This window comes from Peromyscus leucopus, chromosome 6, assembly GCF_004664715.2.
Source record: "Peromyscus leucopus breed LL Stock chromosome 6, UCI_PerLeu_2.1, whole genome shotgun sequence".
NCBI classification, from domain to species: Eukaryota; Metazoa; Chordata; class Mammalia; order Rodentia; family Cricetidae; genus Peromyscus; species Peromyscus leucopus.
In genome coordinates this window covers 117,835,722-117,859,542 of record NC_051068.1, presented here as the reverse complement: position 1 = coordinate 117,859,542, position 23,821 = coordinate 117,835,722, and the positions used below count along the sequence as shown (strand labels likewise).

Sequence of the window (23,821 nt, the reverse complement as noted above, 5' to 3'; positions counted from 1 at the left end):
CCATGCTTACACTAAAATGTCTTACCCAAACCTATCCTCAAACACATTGCCTCCTTTTCTGCAACCACTTATATCTTTGACTGCAGCTACCCACATCTGTTCCTTTAACACCCCCACATAATGCTGTAAAGAAAGCAAGTTGATCGAAATAATTCAGTGGGATGTTATCTTTCCTGAACTCTCACAGTTGCTGTATGTGAACTCTAAGACCCAGGGAATGCCAGAGGATTTAAGTAATTGCTCAGTGTGGCTTTTCATCAGTCTAGTCGATCACTTGAGTCTTAACTTCACTGATGTCTACACTAAAGCTGCTTTAATTTTAGATTACAGATCAATATACTCTATTTCTTCTACCAAACGTCAGCTTGGGTAAACAATTAAATGGGATACTAAGCAGATCTCATATTTACACATGAGGAGAAAAATATAAAGGGCCTTCCAGATGAAATTCTCATAGCTTCTGAGGTTACATGCCCTCAGACCAGGAGGAATCTCCTATATCTGCTCCAGAGCCTCCCTCATTCTTTAATACAGTGTTTGGACCTGGCTGAAACTGAAGGGGATTATAAAATATGCTGCTAAGAGTGGTTTATCATCTTCCTGAAGTCAACAGTACTTACTGAGCTTCTGAAGTGAATGAGGCATGGACCTGGGGAATGTGATGATGGCCATAAAGAGCAGCATGTGTCAAATTCTTTCTAGATAGTTTTGGTTCTGGCCATCCATTGAGGGAAATAATATTAATAGTTGAGGTTGTTCATCAGAGACCCAAATTTGAAAGTCATTAAAGTCAAGCAAATTAGCAAACATTCAATGAATGTACTAAAAAAGTAACTAGAAATCCAGATTAGAAATTGGTACACCATTTTCAAATAATACTAAGATTATAGCATGAAAATTACACAAATTTGTCAAAGTTAGAGCAGTTTATAGATATATGGCCTGTGTATAAGAACCTCACCTGGTTTTTACAAACATATAGATCGTATGTATGTGACTATAAACATACCTAGTACAAGATTTGGAAATACACTTGACAAGATGGCCTATGGATTTCTAGATGTGATTGTGTGTGCTCCTCTTAATCTGTACTTTTATATCATGCCTTTTCTCTGGTGAGTGTATGTCAGCCATTTTTATAGCAGGAACTACTTCAGAATAGATGAAACAATTTTCATCTTTGATAAATACAATTAAGAGATTCTATATAATGAAATTCTTTTTTGTTTGTTTTTTGTTTTGTTTTTTTGAGGCAGAGTTTCTCTATGTAGTTTTGGTCCCTGTCCTGGATCTCACTCTGTAGACTAGGCTGGCCTCAAACTCACAGACATCCACCTGGCTCTGCCTCCTGAGTGCTGGGATTAAAGGCCTGCGCCACCACCACCATTAGGTCCTTGAAATGTCTGAGAAAGAAAATGAAGCCTATGAGCTGGTAACTATAGTGGTGGCTCTTACAGACTGTGGAATGGGCACATTTGCTTTTCCATCCCTCTCAGGCCAGCTATAATTATACTGGCATTACCAACTCAGTGTGGGCAGTGATGATTTGCAATGAGATGACCATTTTAAGGTTATATTTTCCTCAGTGTGAAGTAAGATCTGAATGTATCCTGTATTTACTATTATATAAAGGAAGTGTGTCCTGTAAATGTGCAGCAATGTTATTTGAAGGCATAGATATTTTGTAAAATGATGAGTTAGTTCTTCACCAACATTTGATTGAAAAACACCTCGCCCCAAATGCCTCCACCCCATTCGCATTTAGCGTACAATCTACTAGCATTGGTAGCATTTAGTGAGCATTCGTTACCGTTTTACAGAAAACCATGGTTTTTCTCTTTTCCAGTGAACCCCATGCTCGTTTCTATGCAGCTCAGATTGTGCTAACGTTTGAGTACCTCCACTCCCTTGACCTCATCTACAGAGATCTCAAGCCTGAAAACCTCTTAATTGACCACCAGGGTTACATCCAGGTAGGATTTGAATAGATCGCTTGTGCGTATTTGGGAAGGAAGCACTGGGAACAGCCTCACACATTTTGCCTCAGTTGTCAATGTTTAATATTTTTTGTTGTTGTTTGAGGGAAAAAATTGTCTCTATCTAAAATGCTTAACGTATTCATAATTCTGCCATTGTGGAGAAGTAATTATCACGTCATGGAGGAGCCTGTTTATATCTCCTAAAATCAGATTCCTGCTAAAAGAAACAATAATAGCTAAACGTGGGAGTAGTAATGAATGCCAGGAAGCCCTATATGTACAGACAGGTTGAGCAACCCTCACTCAGAAAATCCAAATAAAGAGGATTGCAGTGTGAACCCTTCCTCCGGTGACTTCACGTTCCGAGTACAGTCAAAGCGCATGTGCACTGAAGACAGTGTTTGGAGTCCCTTCTGGCAGGGACTAAAGTGCTTCAGAAAGGTCAAGTTTTGTGTCTGGATTCTCACCAGCATCTCACTGGACATTTGGAAATATTAAAAAACCTGGAAAAACGCAAACCCTTTTGGTCCCAAGTATTTTGGATAAGGGATACACAAGCTGTATTGCCTCTTTTAATACTACCCTTTAAATTATAAATACTCTTGTTGTCATGATTTTAAAGCTAAAAAGACTCAGTCATGGCCAGGTACACAGCCGGAAATGGAAGAATTAGAATTTTAACCCAGACAGTTGAGTTCCGAGTCCAGGCCCTTTTACCACTCACATCTGTTGCAGGATGAGACCTAACTGCAGAATGCAGTTGGTGGCTGTGTCTCCTCCAGTCTTTCGATAGCACAGGCCCCCAGCTGTCCGTGGCTTCCATGGCAGAGGAGTGCTGCAGAGCCCTCCCCGATGATACACTGCCGGGCCGGAAACACGTTGGACTTGAGGGATATTTTCATCAGCGCTTACTTTGTAGTAAAACTGTTGCTTTTACCCTTCATTTTCACTTTTTAAATTACATACATTTAGGATCTGTCACCCAAGATTTGTTTATTTGTTTTGAGAAGGGTTTCTAGCTTCACTGTTCTGATCTTCATTCACTAAATAGTTGCCTTCATGAGTTACTGTCAATCACACTGACTCTTTTTTTTTTCGTGGTATTTATTTTAATTCTGAAATTTTAACTTTGAATTTCAGTATAGGTTCTCTCTTCTCTGTCCAGTGATCACTTAACATGATTCTGTTTCCTGTTATAGGTCACAGACTTCGGGTTCGCCAAAAGAGTCAAGGGCAGGACTTGGACACTGTGCGGCACCCCAGAGTACCTGGCCCCAGAGATCATCCTGAGCAAGGTACTGGGTGCTGTTGGCATACACAGAGGCAGAGCTCTGTGGACTTCTGATAAAACAATTCCTTGGCAGGAGCTGGAGGTCTTTTACGTTACGAATTTAAGTCTACCAGTGCGTGATTCCTAGACAGCAATCCATCTAGAGCTTATCATAGATTCTTATTTGTGTTAGTTTTGACTCTGGGTCCTAGAGAAGCAGAGGAATGACCTAACCTTCAGACTCTGGCTTTGAAGCCCCCAGTTAGGACCCTTCCCGAGCAGGCCAGTGCGGGAGGCTTTTCCCAGGTTCCTCCAAGACAGGTCAGCTGTCAGCTCTTCATTTCAACTCACCACCTAAGTGAAGGGAATGCTGTTTCTAATTTTAGTGTAATAGTAGTAATTCAGCGATTAAACCCTACTAGCCTTGCTGAAGCCTGGCCTACTTTCCAAGTGGTAGACAGTGGTGCTAGTACATTTACATTTAAAGTAAAAAATGTAGCCACACTTAATGGAATGTTTCCATTTTTCCCTTTCTTCTCTGCATGGAGAAAGTGTGAAAAGACTGGGCCCAGAAAGGAGGGGTGAGGAGAGAGTGGCCCAGGCCTAAAGGCCAGCAGAGACTATATGAAGTCAAATGAGGAATTAAAAACAGCCTCCTTGCTCTCGTTCCTAAATTTACCTCCTAGTCCCCCACAGTCTAATTCATCTTTAAAAATTAAATATCATTGCTGGTAACTTTACACATCTCTTCCTTTCCTGCACTTACAAATAATATGACCACAAAATAAGTGTGAGAACTTGTACAGGTGACATAGTAAACTGTGAAATGCTCATTGCACAAAATTTGGAGATTATAGGAAAATGAAGAAACACCAAAATCCTGTAATCCTACCACCCCCAAGGCAGTCTTTAAGGAAAGGTGTTTTGTATGTTTTTCTAAGCAGGTGTCCTAGTTGAAATCATGGTGAATGTATAGTTTGTGTATGGGTTTTTTACACTAACACACATGGGCATGTGTGCAAATGTACCATAAAGTAGTCACTCTTCTGTTGTTGACAATTTACAGACCTGTTGTTTGGTTGTTTGCAGAGTTTTCTGAGATTTTGTATATAGTAGAGTTTTTCTGTATTTTCAGAAGAGGAATTGCTGAGTCAGAGGGTATGAATGTGTTTAAGCCTCTTGATAGACTTTTCCAAGTTGCTTTCTGAAAAGATTGCAGCATTTTATACACTTACCAGGAGTATGTGGTAGTACCTGTTTTGCCATATTCTTTCCAGGACTTAAGAGTATTTGCTAATTTAAAAGACAATAAATGATATTGTTTTATTTGATTATGAGTTATATTTTTAAATATGTAATTACCTCTTAGTATTTCTTTGTATATGTATATAAGTTAAATTTCAAGTATATATCCTTGCCTGTTATCTATGTATAGTGTTTTACTTAATGATTTTTAAATTCTCTGTCCCAAGAGTGTTACCTTGTAGCTGAGGGATGTGTTTACTGTAAACACTCTATAGAATGTAAAACAGAAGTGAAAGTGAGCAGTTGATCCCATTCCTGTTAGGAAGATGCCGTCCGCTTATAACAGATCTCCTTTCAAATATATAATCAGAGGAAAGAAGGAAGTCTCCCTGTTGTATTGCATTATATTTTCCTGATGTACTTTACCTGATGATTAGAAAGCTAAATGATTTGGAAAGCTAGCTTCTTGACAAAACACTGGAACGTGGACTCGTTGTGCGTCACCCCCCCCCACCCCCCCCCACCCCCCCCCCCGCATAACCTTTAGTTGATGCAGACCATGACTGACAGCAAACTTTATATAAATGGATTGATGCAGACATTATCAATAGGTATCCTCTTACAAAGTGTTTTGCTTGATATAAAAAATACCAGATGAAGTAGATCAGAACCTTTGAGTTGTATTTGGCTTACCATGTACTTTTAAACACGCCTTTTCTTTTGGTTTCTCACAAAACCCTCTGCATGTGTTTTCCTTCCTGTACCTTCAGGAGAGGAGACACAGACACACAAAGAGCAAACTTCACATACACTTGAGGTTAATACTGATTAGAGGGCACTGAAATGTTCAGTTTTCGAAAGATACTGAAGTAGACATGATTATCTCAAGTATTTTCACCTTTCCAGATCCAAGAATACAAGCTGCTCTGAAGTCAGCTTCATCATTTATTGTTCCCATAATCCAAGTGTGTCTTAGAATTGTTTATCTTTCTAGCTCTGCTGTTACAAACCTAATGCATAGGTCATGGCGGCCTAGGATGGGCCTCCAGAGGTAACTTGGTCTACTTCCCTTTCTGCTGTTGAATTGCAGCAAACGTCTCCCACTGGAACAGAAGAGGTTTTACTTGAAAGTAAAGTGTTATTCTCAGTGATTTTAGGAATAAAATTGAATAGTCCTTCCCAATATCAGACTCCAGTATCTGGAAATTGTTTGCTTCATTTAATTAAACCTGTCCTGGTAGGTTTTGTTCATTTCTGATTTTCCATTTTTCACAGCTGCTAACAACTGCTGCAATTGTGTTCATACATTTCCTGATCATTTGGAAAGTACTTGTCTCCTCTGTTTGCCCCTGGGTAACTTATGTGGTGATTAGCCCTGCTACTGCTTTGTTTCAGGGCTACAATAAGGCGGTGGACTGGTGGGCCTTGGGAGTGCTGATCTATGAGATGGCTGCTGGCTACCCCCCATTCTTTGCAGACCAACCAATTCAGATTTATGAGAAGATCGTTTCTGGAAAGGTAAGTGATAGGTCTAATTCTTCCGATCTTCCTCATTATTTGTGTGTAGTTTAAAGGTGGCAGACTAGAACCATAGCATGCTGTATGACCCTAAACCAGGGGACTAGAAATACTCAGTACTGCTGCTCTAGATGATGAGCTGCTCTACAAACACATCAACAAGGTCATGTACAGCAGCTTCCATTTTCAGAATGTTGGTTTTGTTGATTAAAAAAAACAGTGTGATATTCCTGTAAATCAGAATTATGATCTACTGTGGATTAGTACTTGGAAAGCAGTTTTAGGGACTGGTTTTATGTAACTATTCCAAAAACAGACTTCTTATTTGAATTCCATCAAAATTAGGAGTAAAAATAAAATGGGTGCCCTTTTCCAAGAATTCACAGAATTGATTTTAACAGAATTGCTTATGCTTAATGTGATTATAATTGAGACTTTTAGCAAATAGGAAATAACAATTATCATTGACCATGAGTGGACTGAGCATGTTACACTGTGGTAAATTATTCCATAAATTCTACCTTTGCATTTTCAGTCTCTAGTTTTTCTTCCAAGTGTCTTGCTTAGTCACTTTCACCTTAGCTCATGCTTGAGAGCTTTCCTGAAATTGCAGCTGTTGATCTCAGTAGAGAAGAAAAGCGCAGCTCTTGAACTTTGGGAGCTAGAGAGATAGCTCGGCAGGGAAAGGTGTCTTCTCTAAGCCTGGGACAACAAGAGAAAGGAGAAGGTCAGCTCCTGCAGTTTGTCCTCCAAGCAGCACCCATGCACCCCTCCCCACATATAACTTGCTATTAATGTTTAAACATTCACAGGAGGAGGCTTTCTGTGCATTGCAATGGCAGTGTGTAAGGAAGGGGTCTTGCCCTTCTTGCTCATAATTGCTTATACCACATCCTTTACCCTGTCCTTCTGTTTTTTGAAGAATGGACCATAGAATGGACTGTTGGCTTTAAGTAACATTGTCTTGAGAAGGATGCACTTACGTTTTTGGTTGTTGTGCATTATAACCTTAGGTAGAGACAAGTTTAACCGCCTTTAGACTAGAAGGAGCTAGAATTGAAGTTCTCCATTTATTTCTACCTCAACCAGATTCATACTCTGGATTTTTGTTAAGCTGAGTTCAGCATCCATAAATTTAAATTTTATAGTGTTAAATATTCATAAGGTACCATGAATATCCAATAACATAATAATTTAGCCTTTATGCTAGGACTCAGATTTAAATTGTAGGTGCTCCACAGTGAGGTTGCTGGGAAAAACACTTATAAGTAACTGTCTATCCAACTATTGAGGATTCCTGCCTCCAAATCTCACAGTGTGTGTGCCATCTACAGGGGTCATGAGATTTTTTTCCCTTGTATTTTATTACATTTTCTGGGGAGGTTTTGATACTAGATTAGTATTCACAAATTAAGGGGCTAGCCATAGACATTAATCCTAACTTTGTCACAGGTGAAAAGCAAATGCCTCTTGCAGGTAAATCAACTGAGTGTGATGTTCAGGGGTGGACACTGAGGAAGGCAATACAGGGCATGGAATGCAGTATTTATTCTTAGTGACGAAACTCTTTGCTGGTCTTGTTACATGTGTAGGGCTATACTTCAGCTTCCTTACCTTTGTAATGGTTTTCTCTAGGAGACTTTGATAAAAGAACTTTTGATGTGCACAAAATAAAACATGGCAAAAAAAAAAATTAGTAGAGAAGGGAGTGCTTTTGTTTTTAAGAATGTGGGGCTGCTCTTACTGAGGTCCAGGGTTTGGTTCTCAGCATCCACACGGCAGTTCATAGCCTCTGGGAACTCAAGTTCTGGGGGGATCTGATGCCCTCTTCTGGCCTCCACAGGCTTCTGCTCACACAGGGTACACATAAACTCGTGCAGGCACACACACACACATATGCACAAAAATATAATTCTTTAAAAAGAAAGAATGTGAGAAATGAATACTTAAATTTCAGAAGAAACTAAGAGCCAGGGGTCATGTGAGGCCTGATAAGAAAAGGGAAACACATTAAAGCCAAAGGGGGAGTGTTTTATTAATGCAGAGGAGAGACGTAGGCTGGACACAGTGTAGATGTTAAAGGAGTGTTTCACATAATCTAACTAGAGCTAATTAGAAAGTTCCTGAACCTTGACTGTACTACTTTTATACTTCTTCATAAGAGAAATCAAATTATGACAAAGATGCTGTATAAACTAAATTTGTGTTTACCTGGAACAACTGCTTTAGTTAAAATGAGTGCATCTATCTTGGTATCAGTTGACCTCAGCTTGACGGTCATTCTCCCTAGGGCAACATTTTTTCAGCTGTTTGTGAATTTTTTTCTCTTCATTTCAAATTTTCATATTTTGTATCCAATAACTGAATATGTTCTAAAACTGTGACCATTTAAAATGTAATCACACTTTAAAAAGCTAACCTGTCACATCATGATGGAAATGATTTTCATCATTTATTTGGAACTCTAACAGCTGTTCGGTGCTTTTGTATTTAGGTGAAGGTGTCAGATTTGCTCTCCGTGTTGGATAGGTTTCTACCCTTTAGCCATTGAAAGCAAAATTCATGACATGGAAAGTTGCCACTGTGTCATCACTGATTCTCACAGTGCTGAGAAGTGCCAGAATCTGTCTTATGTGAAATACAAGTCACATTCACCAATTCCTCCATAAAACTGTTTCAGTATTCGGATACAACAGAAGGGGTCTCTGTCCTGACTGTGAGACTGTCACTGCCTCCGTTAGTGGATAAAGCCAAATTGGAAGTTGACTGGCTTTTAATGTTTTAATAGTCAATGTTATTAAAACCCAATTTTAGTCTTATATTTGGGGAGTCTGTATCTATAGTTTTCATTTTTTTTTTTATTCAAGGTTTTTTTTCCCCCCTTCTGGGAGAGATGGCACATCCCTATATGCTTAGCACTTGGGAGGTAGAGGCAAGAGGTTCATGAGTTCAGGACCAAACTGGGCTACATGGGACCATCTTAACAACAAAAAGAAACAAATAGAATAGCTTTGTCTGATCTTTTCAAAAGCATATTACATAATGCAATAATATCTCATGTTGATTCTGTTCTGAAACCATGTTATAAAATAGGTGCAGTGTCAAAGTTAAAACAAAAGTTATTATGTGATTAATTCACTTAAATGCTTGCATTTGAACATTAAACTATTAAGTAATTTCTCTACTACAATGTTTTAACCCAAACTGGTATTTTTCAATGCACATAAAGATGATCAGTCGGCTTTTAGATTCTCTTCTGCACATATTTAGCCTTTGAACAAACAGAGGAGGTGGCATTGAAATGTCAGATTATTCATGACTATTAAGGTTGGGGTTTGGAAATGCATTTGACAGAAAGGATTTACAGCCCTGTAGTACTGTGCCCCACCCTAGCAATGCATGCACTGTGTTTCTGTATATAGTCTTTGCATTTCATGTCTGAGTGCCAGGAGTCTATAATAAGAATCAGGTATGGTTTCCACAGCAACTAGAGCTCACTGTGTTACCCATGGGAATGTAAAAATCAATATTGTGTTGAAAAAATGGTATGTGAAGACAGAGTAATCAAGTAACAGCTGTTACAGAAAACAATTTTAGAGCCTTAAATAATTTGAAAAAAGTCTTAGCTTCACTATATATAATGTAAATATTATTCTGCTCTCAGTGAGCAACAGGAGGAGGATACTGCAGGAAATATTAAGACATGAACCTCACTAGACACTGATCAGAGAGTTCACTAATTTGCTAAAGAGAAATCAGCATTTACACGAAGGGTAATTGATTATTAGCCCAAAGGTCAATTCCCTTCTGGGTAAGGATCCCAAAGTCTTTCTCCAGGTTTGGGGACTCTGGGAGGACTCAGAAAGCCCAGTCTACACTGGTAGTTGGACTTCGATTTTTTACAGCCAAAGGATACAGAGCCAGGTGAGCACAGGAAAAAGGCAGTCCAGGCAAGTCCAGAGGAGATCAGGCACAGATCTTCAGGAGCCTCTCCAGAGAGCCACAGGGACACATTTAACTACTCCAGCATCAGCTTACTAAACACATGTGTGCAGAATGTCACATGTCAGTGGCAGCCATGAGAGACTCAGTATCCAGCATTTTTATTGGCAGCTTATCACTCAGACACCCTCTCCTTACCATGCAGCAAAGGACTGGACTCTCAGAATGAAAGCACACATTCAGATTATGTTATCTATAGTAGATCTGTGCGCAGTGAGCCATACTTGTTCAGGGAAAGTTTCTTACAGTGTCAGGAACTGGCCCCCCTCAAGGTCCCAGATCTCTGACAGACACGGAACTTGGAAGCAGCTGTCTGTAAGGCTCAGGCCTACTATGCTGTCCTCTCTACATATGTCTGTATCCTAAACAATAAACACGCATGCAAATACACGGCTACATTTTTTAAGGTATCCTTGTGACTGCTTTTTAGGAAACGTAAATGTCATTTTCTGCCTGGCTTTGGCTATCGTTAAATTGACCTAAAAGTATTCAAATGTTATCTTCCTTTACTAGGCCTCGTGTTTTGAAGCTAGCCTCCAGCTCGCTGTGTAGCCAAACAAGACTCTGAACTTCTGATCCTCCTCTCTCCGCCTCCCAAGTGCTTGTACCAGGAAGACCAGTTTTATGCTGTGGTGCTAGGACAAGACCTAGGGCTTCCTGCATTCTAGACAAGCACATGGCTAACTGAGCTGTATCCCCAGGCCCCAAGTGCCGTGTTCATGAAACACAAAAGCAGTTGTGCTATTTCCATAAATCCAGGGCCATTTTTAACACTTTGTCCTGGTGATTGAATAATCCTATCGACACCTGCTTCCAGATAGTCTGACTGGCCTGGGGAACGGTGGATTCCAACAGTGCTGGGAAGAAAGTGAATGTAGTCCTCTGCACCCATCTGCATGTGTCATAGTCCCCTTAGAGACTGTCTTTATAAATGTGTTAGTGCCCCAGCTCTCTTCACTTACAGCATGCAGGCTGATGGGTGTTCCCGAGGACTGGTGTGAATGTCGACACATCTGTAGATGGCCTAGTCAATGAAAATGGTTTATCTTTAGAAAATGTAATTAACATACAGCTTTTTTTTGCTAGATAAATGTTTTACTGAAATTGCAATATTTCATTTAGAGACATGGTTTCTTGAAATGTATTCCATTATGCTGTGACCAGAAGTTAATAGAGTATCAATTGATGCAGCATGCAAACTCTTTTTTGAGTCATTTAAACCTAGTAAGTTTATTCCGGTGCATAAAAATTGTTACTAGGTACATAATCTTTCCCCCATGACAGTAACTGCAGAATATTAGCCAGAAATCAATTTTATAACTTCTGTAATTAAGCTTGGTGAAGACAAATTTGATACAGTCTTATTTTATTGCTAAATGAGGGAGGGGGTCAATAGAACCAGTTAATGAATTTAAATAATGGATACCATAACAACATGCATTGGTTTACTTTTTTAATGTAACTTTACTTTTGAGAAATAGTTGTATGCATTAAAATATGTAGAAAATAATAGTTATTCCAAAATTGAAATGCACGAGCCTGTAACTGGTACTGATAACAGAGTAGTGTATCCCTCTGATCAGCTCAGACTGAGTTTCACATGTTATATAATATAATTTGATAAAGCCATTTAGGATATCATTTGTATGTACAGTGCTGCTCCTATAAAACAAGGCTAGAGTCATCCATTCTATCAGAATTTCAATAAAGACTATATTTGGATATTTTGGAAACATAAATTATGGACTACCTTGCAAGTGCCTTCCTTGATTAAAATTTTTTCAGCCTCAGAACATTCAAGTGGTATTCTAATAGGCTGAAAAGATGGTAAATACATTACTATTAGGCATAATAAAATAAAAGCCCTAACATTTTCATAAATATTGTGTAAATTTTCATACTATCAAATAAAATACCTTCCCTCGATTACAGTTAGATAAACTGAGATTGAAAAGGTAGAAGGGTTCTCCGTAGGTCACAGAATATGTGGTTAATTCAAGTTGAGGTTGAAAGTTGGGAATTCTTTCTGCTGAGGAGATTTAACAAGGTGTCTGTCATCCTCGAGGCTCAAGAGATTGAGGCAAGATGATCACTGGCCCCCAGGAGTTTGAGTCCAGTCTGGACAACATTTCAAGAAACTGCCTTTTGGGGTCAGGGGTTGAGAGTATAAAATAAGTAGCGTGACAGCATTTTTACTCCTGATGCCACATCCAATACACAGGAAGGCATTTTGGCTCTGCCTCTGGTTCTGCTTCTCCCCGTCTCCACTGCCAGCCTTCTCATCCCACCCGGGTCACGAGTGTTCCTTGAACAAGCCCATCCTGCCACTCCTATAAAACCTTGCATGGATGGCCTAAGCTGCAGACAGTGGCTACACTCAGGCTCAGTGTGCTTGAGGCCCTGGGTTCAATCTCCAGAACCAAAAACAAAATTTTTTTTTTTTAAAGTAAAAGCTTTTCATTGATTCCCCATATTCTTCAGAGTAAAAATCAAAGATCTCACAATGTTGTTTTGTGAGGAGCAATGTCACATTTTTAGAAGGTCCCTCTAGTTTTTCTCATTATTTATCATCTGTCTGTCTCAGAATAGAAATTCCATAAAGGCAGGTCTGTGTCCTACTTTGTTTTCTGTATGTCCCGAGCACATCAGTGCCTAACACACAGTAGATTTACATCAAGAGTGGATTCAAATTCATGCATTTATTAAGGTCAGTGCCCATGGTCAGGCCAGGTCTACCTGTTGGAGACGGCTTATCAATTGTAATCTCTGCCCAAATGATGTGATTTCTTTCTTTAGTGCCCCACCCACCCTACAGGCACTAAATAGTTCTGTGTATTTTAACTTTGCAGATAATTCTGATGCTCATCAGCTACTGTGAGCTTGTTCTACGAATCTGTAGTTCATTCAAGAAACAGATCCCACCTGAGCAATGCAGGATTAGGAAACTCATAATTAACATGGTCTCAAGGTTGGAAAAGAATCACAGAAAATTAAGGAAAATATTACGGAGGCATATGTCACATTCTAGATGCCTTTTCCAGGCCAACCACACTGGTTATCAGTAACCTCATCTCACCCTGATGGGCTGGTGAATTTAGACTTCCTCACTTCAACATCTGCCTTTCTCCAACTCCTCCAGTGTGATCTGCCCTCTTGCAGACTGGCAGAAAGCTCATAAATAGGCACGTCAGAGGACTGGCTTATTCCCCCAGTAGTCCCAGGGCCTCACTGTGGCCTCACTGGAGTTCACCAGCTCCAGTATTCCGAATGTGGGATTTTCCTTTCTGAAGTGTTTTGAACTAATAATAATGACAAAAATAATTCGCTTCTTGATATAATTTTGAAGGAAAAATTCGGCATTCTTCTCTTCATAGAAACTGTTGTTGAATCCAGGTTATTGTGCCACTGCTAGCATGGACCATAGAAGATGTGGGTACCTGTCAACATCTTTAGAGAAGAGGGTGTGATGTGGCAGTGGGGGTACATCTATACTGTGAAAAGTTCCCAATTAAATATGGCTCAGTTTCTCAAACTGCCGCCACTGCCCATTTGAGAGTCACTGTTAAGAAATTTAAACACACACACTCATTTGCCCATATTGACTAATCAGGACTGTCGCTCTGTTTGAATTGCAGAATAAAGAACTGCTTTATTTGGGTGCTTATTTGTTCATGCATTATACTGCAAATTACCTGAATTCAGGGAGTGATTTATGTGCAATACATTACTGTCTGCAATTGTGAGCATCATGGATGGGATCACTGGCACATTACCACTATACACGTTATGAAAATTCCAATCTAAGCCAAGTCAGAGCTACTTGAAATAAGTCATAGATTCACCACAGGAAAAGCCTTATCCACTGAAACCACAGGGAGGAAATGTCCTTCATTTTTAATGGCAAATATTTATTGTACAGAGTGATGAAGACAGGTGCCATGTTCTTTAACCACATTCACACCCTCATACGTCTTCTCATAGTGTCCTTCTTAACTTCAGGCTTATTTTTCTCATCTCATATATATACATACATATATGTAGTTTATGTGCCTATATGAAAATATGGGATTCACAGAGAGAAAACATATTTTTGAGTGGTGCTTATGGATCACATTTTCCTTATCCATTCATCTGTTGATGGATACCTAGGCAATTGTGGCTAGTGCTCAGCAAATACGGAGGTACAAGGATCTCAGTGATAAAGTCTTGTCTTGAGCTGTTTGGTCACATACCCAAGGATGATAAAGCTGGGCTATACAGCGACTCCCATTTTGTTGTTGCAGAGTCTCCTTAGTGGTTCTGTGGTGGCTGGCGAATTGACATTCCCAGCAGCAGTGTGGGGTTCTCTGTTTGCCATCCTCACCAGCGTTTCTTGTCTGTTGTCATGACTGCCCTCCTTCCCTTTGCATTTCCCTTTGAGACGGTCCTGTTGGTTTCATAAGCCCCTTATTGCTGACTTGCTGTTTTCAGTAGAGAGTAGATACTCATATTTTGTAGTAGTTGTTTTTAGTAGGAAAGATGGAAGTTACAGAAGAATTTTCAGCTTAAACTGTCAGCCATCTAGATGATTCTAAGCACCGTTTTTAGTCTGTTAGTCAGGGAGTGGTGGAGAACAATGCAAAGGGTGTGTGCTGTGCTGAAATCCAGATGTCTGTTTGGAGCTTCTGCACCCTGCAGTCTTAAGCAAGCCATTTGGTTAGTATACATCTCAGTTGCCTCACCCATGCCTGTAAAGTGGGCGCAGCAACATACCTAAGCCCCCCAAATCTGCATTTTATTATTTAATTAAATATTTAATATTTCATACCTCCTGAGTTACTCTTGGCATATCTGTGTTATTTCTCAATAGCAGAATTCGACTTTAAAGTTTTTCTCTAACAAATGTAATGGATTCCCATGCCGGGAAAGGCAGTGTGAGTGTTTACAGCCTTGCTTTTCAGAATGCAGTTACTGGTATTTTTCATATGGTACTTGTTCCACTTAGATCACAAGTTTAAGTTGATATCTCTGGGAGGTTTATAATGAGGCATAAAGAAAGGGTTCTCTCCTGAAGATGGCTGAGCCTTCTGATAATGTTCAGTCTCTGGAGACCACTCTATGTTCTTAAAGGGAGTTCACACTGAAGCAAGGCTCTCAGAGAAGTTTAGCTCTTTACCTAAATCGCATTCATCCTTTAAGACTGTGGTATGTCGTGAAAAATGTCTGAGAGGTCGCGTCTACCTTCTTTTGTTGACATAATGATCTATAACCTGAGTAAAGCCTCTATGAGATCAAAACAGAGGTATCCAGCCATTCGTAATGTTCTTCACCACCTGCTGTGTTTGTACAGGTCCGATTCCCATCCCACTTCAGTTCTGATCTCAAGGACCTTCTACGGAACTTGCTGCAGGTGGATCTGACCAAGCGCTTCGGGAACCTGAAGAATGGCGTGAGTGACATCAAGACCCACAAGTGGTTCGCCACCACCGACTGGATTGCTATTTACCAGAGGAAGGTGTGGCTCTGCTCTTTACTAAAGCTTTTGAAAAGTTGTGGTTGAAGTCGTATAGCAGAGAAGCTTCATCTTCAGCACAGTTATAATTATTTTACCTTCTAAACTAATCCTCCACAGGATCTATCTCAGAGAGTGTTCTCTTATGTAAAAGAAAAAACCTGTTTATGGTTTCCCTCATAAATTTTCCCTGTCCATGCTAACTCTTGACAACACTGTGGAATTGGATTTCAGGCAATATTTAGAGGTTTGCATTTCAAAACTGATTAAAAAAAAAAAAGGTCACATTAAAAGGCTGATGTATAGATGAATACACTCCAGAATCGGTCCGTAGCCAGACAGAGCACTGCATCAGCTTAAGTTCTGGGAGTGTTTTCAGCTGTATTTGGCCTTGCTGTGGACATGGACCAGGGCTGCAGCTTGAGATCTCCCTCTTTCCCAGGGAGATCCAGCTTTTCTCACATTGAGTCCTCTTGCCTGTCTGCCTCTCAGCTCCCATGCAGTTTGTTCACCCTGCATGTTCCGATGACTCCTCAGAAGTGAAATGATTGCCTCACTGTGGGATTTTCTCTGAAGCATGTCCCTCCTTCTACTTCATATGCCCACTCCCATTTTAGAATAGTTCATGAGTACAGGAACTTTTTCTTCCTTGTTTCATAGCCTGTCTCTGGCAAGAGCCACTGACACGTGTAGCCAAATTCCTAACCGAGCACCCATCTTTCTACAGATGCAACTATCCCTTGTCCATTTGAAAACTTCATTAGAGAGATTAAATTCATACTCTGGGAAAAGTCAAAACAAATTATCTGACAGTACTGTATTTTGTCTTTTAGGAATCATTGATTTATTTAGCATTCCTCCAAATAGTGACTGGGTCCCTGTGCTGGCCCTGGGCACTCTTCAGGGTGCTGAGGGTAGGGTGAGATTAGGGAAGTGGGCCTTACTCCTCCAGTTCAAACTCAGAGTTAAAGGTCAGCGGCAAATCGGCCTGCTGTGCTAATAAACGGCGAAGGAATCCAGAGAGAACTTTGCCCCAGAGCCTACATGGGGGCATCGTGAACACTAGTTGTAAATCCAAGTTTAGCTCACCGTTAGCAGTAGTGCAGTACATGATGAAGTAGAGGACACCTCTAGCTGACCAATGGTGGACTTAGCAGAGACTAGCTCTATTTCCCAGGAAATCAGTGGGAGCTGCCCCGATAACAACAGTATATTACTTAATAGTAGTTGCTTGACTGTGGCAATAGATTGGGAAACTTGAGAAAAGATTTTGCTCTGTTAATTTCTCCTTTCCCTCTTGAATACTGAGTTAAAAATAGCTCACATGAAGTGTATATATTTAGCTCCTCCTCCCAACCCCACAAAACCACAGCCTCTGATGGTTCCGAAGCTTGCCACATTTCATGATGAACAACCGCAGAGCACATTTCCTGAGGGAAGAGAATTTAATGCTCTATTTCAGATTAAAAGCAGTCTTTCTAATTCATTAAAATTTTAAAAGATTATAAAAACAAAGCTACAGAAGAATTGTAAGAGTCGGCTAACAGAAAGCATAGCAAGGCTGAGGCAGGGTGAGAGCGATCCGGCCGCCTTGCCTCACAGGGTGCCAGCGCTCGGAGCCAGGCTCAGAGTGTGTCTTCGGGCAGCCTCAGCTCCCCCTGTGCTGTGTGCTCACAGATAAGGACCCTGGTGGTGAAAATAGACGCTCCAGCTCCAGTGTAGACACTTCTTTATGGTTAATAAGACAAATTCTCATCAGTTTGGCTGTTTCCTGTGAAAAAGAGAATACGTGGTTTTGGGGATTTCTGTTTTGTTTGTTTGTTTTTGTTTTTGTTTTTGTTTTTATTTTACTGATAAACAAATTAGCCTGGCTAGGATATCAGTGCTCCCACACAGCTTCTGAATTTGATCCCAGGTTCACCAGGTTCATATCTCAGCATGTTAACATTTTAAAATCTGTCTACTCTTTCTGGATTTTGTATGGTGTTTGTTTGTTTGTTTGTTGTTTAAGATAGAGTCTCACTCTATAACTCAAGTGAGTTTGGGACTATGTAGGTTATCCTTAAACCTGGGGAGGGAGGGGGTGTTCTCTTGGTGTGGCTTCCCAGGTGCTGGGAGTATAAGTATGAGCCATAATACGGGCTTTAAAGTTCCTTCTAACATTATTATTAAAGGGAAGGTACACAATGTTGAATAGCACATTGTTTCATAAAACATTCAGATTTTGCACACTACCTGTTTAACTTGTAGCTTTGAGCCTTTATGAGAAGGGAAGGCTGATTGAACAGGAAGGAGAGACGGGAAAGAGGGGGTTGGGGTGGAGAAAGAGCCCTGAACTCTGGACCTAGGTAGACGTGAGCCTGAGTCAGATCAACTCTTCACTATGGTGCGATCTTGAGCACATTGCTCCAACTATGTAAACGTAAGCTTTATCGCTCTTCAAAGTGTGGGTTAAGATAGAGACTACAAGGGGAAGCCCAGCGTGTTGAGAAAGACTAGATAAGTAATCCAGGCTCCTTCTCTACTCAGGGACCTGGTGAGCAAACAAACGTGGAGTCCTTCTGCCCCAACCCCAGCCATGACTTCTGTTGACACTGTTTCCATGTCCTTCCTCACTGCGTCTCTGGAGTTCCCATCTTCAGGCTTAGGTCACAGTTCCTGCTTAGTCCACATTCCACTGGGGTGACTTACTAGCACTCCACAGAACCATCGTTTTAAAAAAAAAAAAAGTCTGCTTGATTCCTGTTCCCTTCCAGCATGTAGAGATCTAAGTTCCTGTTTATTGCTGTACAGTCATTAGCTGTTGTTACATTAGCGTTGGTGAGTGACCTTGATTAAACCTTGTTAAGTACCCCTTATCATTGCTAAGCTAGTATACATTTGACTCTTTTTCTGAACATTACAGGCTTCTGTATTTATTCAACTATTTTCTGGCCCAATATAGTTGCAACTTTTCTTATACAGAATGATCTGTATTTATCCCTTGTAAATTTTAGCAGAAAAACTTCTTTACTCTTATCTAGCCATTTTTAGAAATTGACATTTTTCTGTAAAATTATCCCTACTGTTTATCATTGCTATTTCTATCATCTTTATTATTATATTTTTTGTTAGTCAGTGTTATACTTAAGTGTCTATTTCTGTGATGTGTTTGTGATTTCTTAGTATTTTAATGAGTTCTGATGTATAAAGCTGGGCATAGTGGTGCATGTCTTTAATCCCAGTAGGTGGGAAGCAGAGGCAGGCAGATCTCTTGAGTTCAAGGCCAGCTTGGTCAACAGCCAGGGCTACATAGAGAAACCCTGTCTTGAAAAAACAAAACCAAAAAAAGAAGTTCTGATGTAGTTTGAATCTATCTATGTTACACAGGAATTAATAATCTTTCTAAAATAGTGATAGAACTGAATTGCTACTGATACTGCTCATCTAGACTTCAAGTATTTCAGAAAAGGCTTGACTCATCCCAAATAGTAAACGGCTGACTAAGGTCACCCCGTGAACTATTTTGATGGACAGTATTTTGAGTCTCATTTATCAGTCAAGCAGGGCTAAGGAAGGGCAGTAGTCACAAAGAATAATCAATACCTTAATGTGGACATTGGTTTCAATATCTTTCTGGTTGCACATTTAACAGTGCAGAAATAAGAGAGTAAATTTAAGTAGCTCACAGCCATTTGTTCCCTGGCTAGTGTTTATGAGCACTGAAATAGCCAAATGCACCTAGCAGGAAAAAAGTGTGTGTGTGTGTGTGTGTGTGTGTGTGTGTGTGTGTGTGTGTGTGTGTGTGTTAAAGAAGCGGCCTGGACAACTCAGACTACACAACCATCTCTAGAGATGGTCTGATTCTAAACACCATCTGGCTAGAATGAAGCAGTTGCCTTGCCTGGCTTGTTCTATATAGGATAAAATGTGGTCCCAAGCACAGCATGCCAGGCAACCAACTGGGGAACAGAAGATAATATTGAAATCTCAACTTATACTTACTTCTTACCTTGTTCTTTTCAAGTATCTTTATATTTTCATGTGTATATCTTGTCTGTGACCTATAATATACTGATATAGTCATGCATGGAAATAATTTATAAATAGCTATACATGTAATGATGAGGTATACTGGAAAATAGTTCATGAGAGAACTGCTATACGAAGAAAAAAGATCCCTAGAGAGTGTGGTGCCTGCTTCAGTCATTGGTGATATAAATGTGGCTAACACTGTTGTGTCATATTTAAAATAGGAGAGAGAAGGCCTGTCTTGCAGAGTGTGTTGAAGTGGAGGTTGAGGGATGAAACAACAGCTATGTGTGGTTATAAATCCAATAGCTGCCATATAAATTGCAGCATCATTTTCAGATCTTTTCCTCACACATACTAAGCACACTAAAATTATATGGAAAGACTTTTTATTTTCAGAGTCAAGATAAAGAAAATGTTTGAAATTTGACAGTTCTGTGATTCCATGAGATAATTTCAGTTTGGACTTTTGATAGTCAGAGAGAGGTTTTAAGTACACTTGGGAATTAGAAAAGGAAAGTTTAAATGCATAAAATTTATTAGTTAACCTCAGGAGAAAAGAATTTGAAAAAAAATAGTAACGGCTTTGGAAATAAATTGATAAAAATTTTAAAAAAATGCTAAGTAATTTTCTAAGCTCCGAGCCAGTGTTTTGATAGCGATTGCTGATTAAGCTGGAAACCTCGTTAGTGTTTTGTTGCCGTTCTCAAGTGACAGTGGGAGAGTCTAGCTAACTTGAAGTGTATTGCATATCAAGGACTTACTTATTTAAAGATGCCAGAGTGAGTGCATGCTGGGAGTCGGTGTTCTTAGTGTTTACAAGTCTCTGAGGACTTGTTCTTTGTCTTCTCTCCTCTTGATGTCAATTATAGGTTGAGGCTCCATTCATACCAAAGTTCAGAGGCTCTGGAGATACCAGCAACTTCGATGACTATGAAGAAGAAGAAATCCGTGTCTCTATAACAGAAAAATGTGGAAAAGAATTTTGTGAATTTTAGGGAGGAGGAAGATTGCCTCGCGCTCACACTCAGTCTTTGCACGCTGTGGAGGTGGAAAGTGGAGCCGAGCCCTCTTGGTGAAGCAGTCACCAAGTCCCTTCATTCCAGCAGCTGAGTGAGGTCTTATTGTGTCATCCGTGTGCGCTCTGCAACCACCTGTGTACCAGGCACCGCTCCTCCGCAAGCATTGTCTGTGCCATAACACGGTGTACACCACTTCCCACTGTTCGGTTGTTTTTCTCCACCCTCGACCTCCTTCCCATTAACTTCTCTGACCAGTGCTCCATTTATTTTCTTGGTGTTTCAGATGGCAGTGTTATGGCTGTGTGATATTTAAAAGGAAAGCTACGTGTTGCTTTTTATAGTTTTGAGCGATTATTTTTGCTGACCAGTGGCTTGAAGATAAACTCTCTAATAATTATTTTTATTTTGAGTAGCTCGGACTCAGTTTTGCCAAAACTCTTAATAATTTTTGAGATGGAATGTCTTATCACCAAGGGAATTTGCATAAGTGAAGATAATAACTTTTCAGGAGTCACTGATGTGGCAGTACATTCAGAGTGGCTAGCCTAGCAGTTTGGATTCCTGGACCAGAGGCTTCATTTCCCTTTGCCTTTTAATATTCTTCTCTCCGTGAGAAGTTAAGTGACCAGGCAGATGCTTCATTTGTCAGGAAAAGCGAGGGACGTGGCTCCTTGCCGGGCTATCTTCCTTGGTACCAACATCTCTGTGGGTCGGAAGACTTGGAAGGTTTCTAAGCCTTCCCTCTTCCATGAGGGTTTTAGCCAGTATTTTAGGAAGGCATGACTGATAAAGTGACACATTGTGAAATTGCTCAGATAGTCCTCATTGTCAGTTTCTTCAGGGAAACTTGCAAACTAACAGGAACATGGATTTGGATAAATACTAAGTCAACGAAAGCCTGATCCCTCTTCCAGCTTAGAGGCACTCCCTTTAAGTGAGGTTTTCTCTTTGCTTTGGTTCCTAACAGGTAAGACTACAGAAGCCGCTGTTGCTTCCTGTTCTGATGTTGAGATGAGGGCACTGTGGTAACTTGGACTTTCATCCCCTGCAGTGGGGAAGGAGACAAAGCTTAAGAAACTGCCACATTTGTATTTTCATTTTGAGGTGTGATATCTTTAGATACATCAGAATTTCTAACCTCTTTTTCTTTGTAGACAGAGTATATGATCATGCAGATACAGTTTTAATATTTGCGTTTCCTTGATTTTTTTATACTTTTTGCCAATTGACTTCACAATGTTGCCATCATGAGGAAATTTCAAGCACTCTTGCACATTTAGTTCAGTGTTCCTTTGTGAATAAATGGCTTAACTTTCCTTTACTATTTTTTCATTGCTTTAATTTTCCATCTCATTTTCTCTCTGTATCAGTGACCTACCTTAAATGATCAACTCACCCAAATGGTTTAAAACATGCCATTTCCTGAGCAGTCTACAAGCAAATACGATTGTTTTAGTCAAACAGACCCTATGTGTATATATAGATAACCTCTATCTGCGTCCTCACTGGTGCAGGTAGGTCATTGACACCACCCCTGTTCATACGCACCTACCCTCACGAAACCCCTGAAGACATTGAAAAGTCCTATTGAGACGTTCTTGCCACCTATCTGCATGTCTTTTGGTTGTCAAGTGTTTCTGCATGGTAATGTCCCACAAAGACAAAATGATTTCAGTCGGTTCACCTGTATTTAAAATGTGCAAGAAAAATTGAAATACTCTGCTGTAGCAAGTTTTATGTAACAAAGATATATCATCGTGTTAATAAATTAAAAGCATCATTTGTACAAAATACTTTATTTAGTTTTTTGTGTTTCATTTAAACCCAAGAACATGCTAATCATTGTGGTTTATGTATGCTACAAATTCTCTGGTAGCATTGTTGTATATTATTGTAAAATTATTTCAATAAATCATGGGGATGACAATTTGATTATTACAATTTAGTTTTCAAAAATTGAAGAGATTTCTATGAATCCTAAAAATATTTTTTTCTATGAAATTATTAGTAGCCAACTAGAGTCTACCCAGGTAGATGACCCCTAGACATACATTGGTTTCTGAGGGCTTCTCAGCCATTCCATTTTACTGTCTGTTTGAAGTACATGAGCAAACTGTCGGATGTGTCAAAGGGGTCTATTTCTGATTAATCAAGTACACTAAATTGGAATATTTTTAACATACCTAAAATTTCCATTTTTAGCGACAGTGTAGCCCAAAAGATTTTCTTTAAAACTTGAAATAATAAGTCAGTGGCAAAACCCAGTATTTTCCACAAATTATATTACACAAAACAGAAGAAATGATGTTTTTGCCCAGAAAATAAAGAAATAGCATTGTGCAGGAAGGAGCCGTGGATTGACAGTGAAACCATACTGGAGTGATGTCAGCTGCAGACAAAAGAACTGGACAGGCATTTTCTGGGGTCCCTTCCAATTCCCCGTGTTAGGTCAAGGTTCCCTCTTTATCTAATACTCTTAAGGGACATCATACTTTGAAGTAAGTTTCTGTACAGTGATACATTTCTGTGTGCCCTTCCTCTTTCCTCTGACAATGTTCTGAAAACCCTTTGACTATCATAAGACCTTTGTCTGTCCCATTCCTTACCCCCCGCCCACTGATGCTAAAATACACTTGATATCAAACTGTCAGCCTACCAAAAAGATACTACCGTGGCTTATGGGTATTGCTGTCTTGTTCTTGGTATGTTCCTGTACTGATTGCCCCTTGGTCTGAAGAACCTGCTCATTGTAAGCCTGAGACTAGATGATTATCCTTCCCAACTGACTGTTTTTCTTTCCTTCTGCTTGTTGTAAGAATCCAATGAAATAATGTATGTCAAAGCACCTTGGAAACTGTAAGCTTTCGGTGTAAGATGTAAGGTGTGTTGTTATTTCATTAATTACTTCTCTGTTTAGAGTGGAATTTCCTATGCACTACTATAGCTAGGAAATGCTGAAAATGTGTTTTTTAATTCATCAATAACCGCAAAATTAAAGTTATCTTCAAAGAATAAAAGCTGTTGAGTCTTGAATTCTATCCAAAGCCCTTCAGCCTAGACCTCTTTTCTGCTGATGGTATAGGTTCCTACTTTTCAGGTATTTGGGGTGATATTTGGGGCGGAGAGCTCAGCACTAAAAGAGTGAATATTGGCGATTCTATTCAAATCAGACCTTTCCTGCGACACTGCTGGGTGTAACCCAGGCTTGCTATGAAGTGGTTCCACTTCCTCCTTTGCTTCAGATTCCTCCTACAATGGAAATACATTTGTGGGATTGGTGCCG

General features: G+C 39.8%; 1 protein-coding gene across 4 annotated transcripts in view; it reads left to right on the top strand.

Moving 5' to 3' along the window:
• Prkacb (protein kinase cAMP-activated catalytic subunit beta) overlaps nt 1-23,547 on the top strand; it is a 99,420-nt gene extending 75,873 nt beyond the window's left edge. For all 4 annotated transcript variants that reach the window (XM_028876854.2, XM_028876855.2, XM_028876856.2 and 1 more), the window contains exons 6-10: nt 1,847-1,973; nt 3,179-3,274; nt 5,890-6,012; nt 15,344-15,508; nt 20,389-23,547. In XM_028876854.2, the coding sequence (XP_028732687.2) occupies nt 1,847-1,973; nt 3,179-3,274; nt 5,890-6,012; nt 15,344-15,508; nt 20,389-20,514 (637 nt within the window). In that variant the 3' untranslated portion in view covers nt 20,515-23,547. The remainder of the gene's footprint in view (nt 1-1,846; nt 1,974-3,178; nt 3,275-5,889; nt 6,013-15,343; nt 15,509-20,388) is intronic.
• Nucleotides 23,548-23,821: the final 274 nt, after the last annotated feature.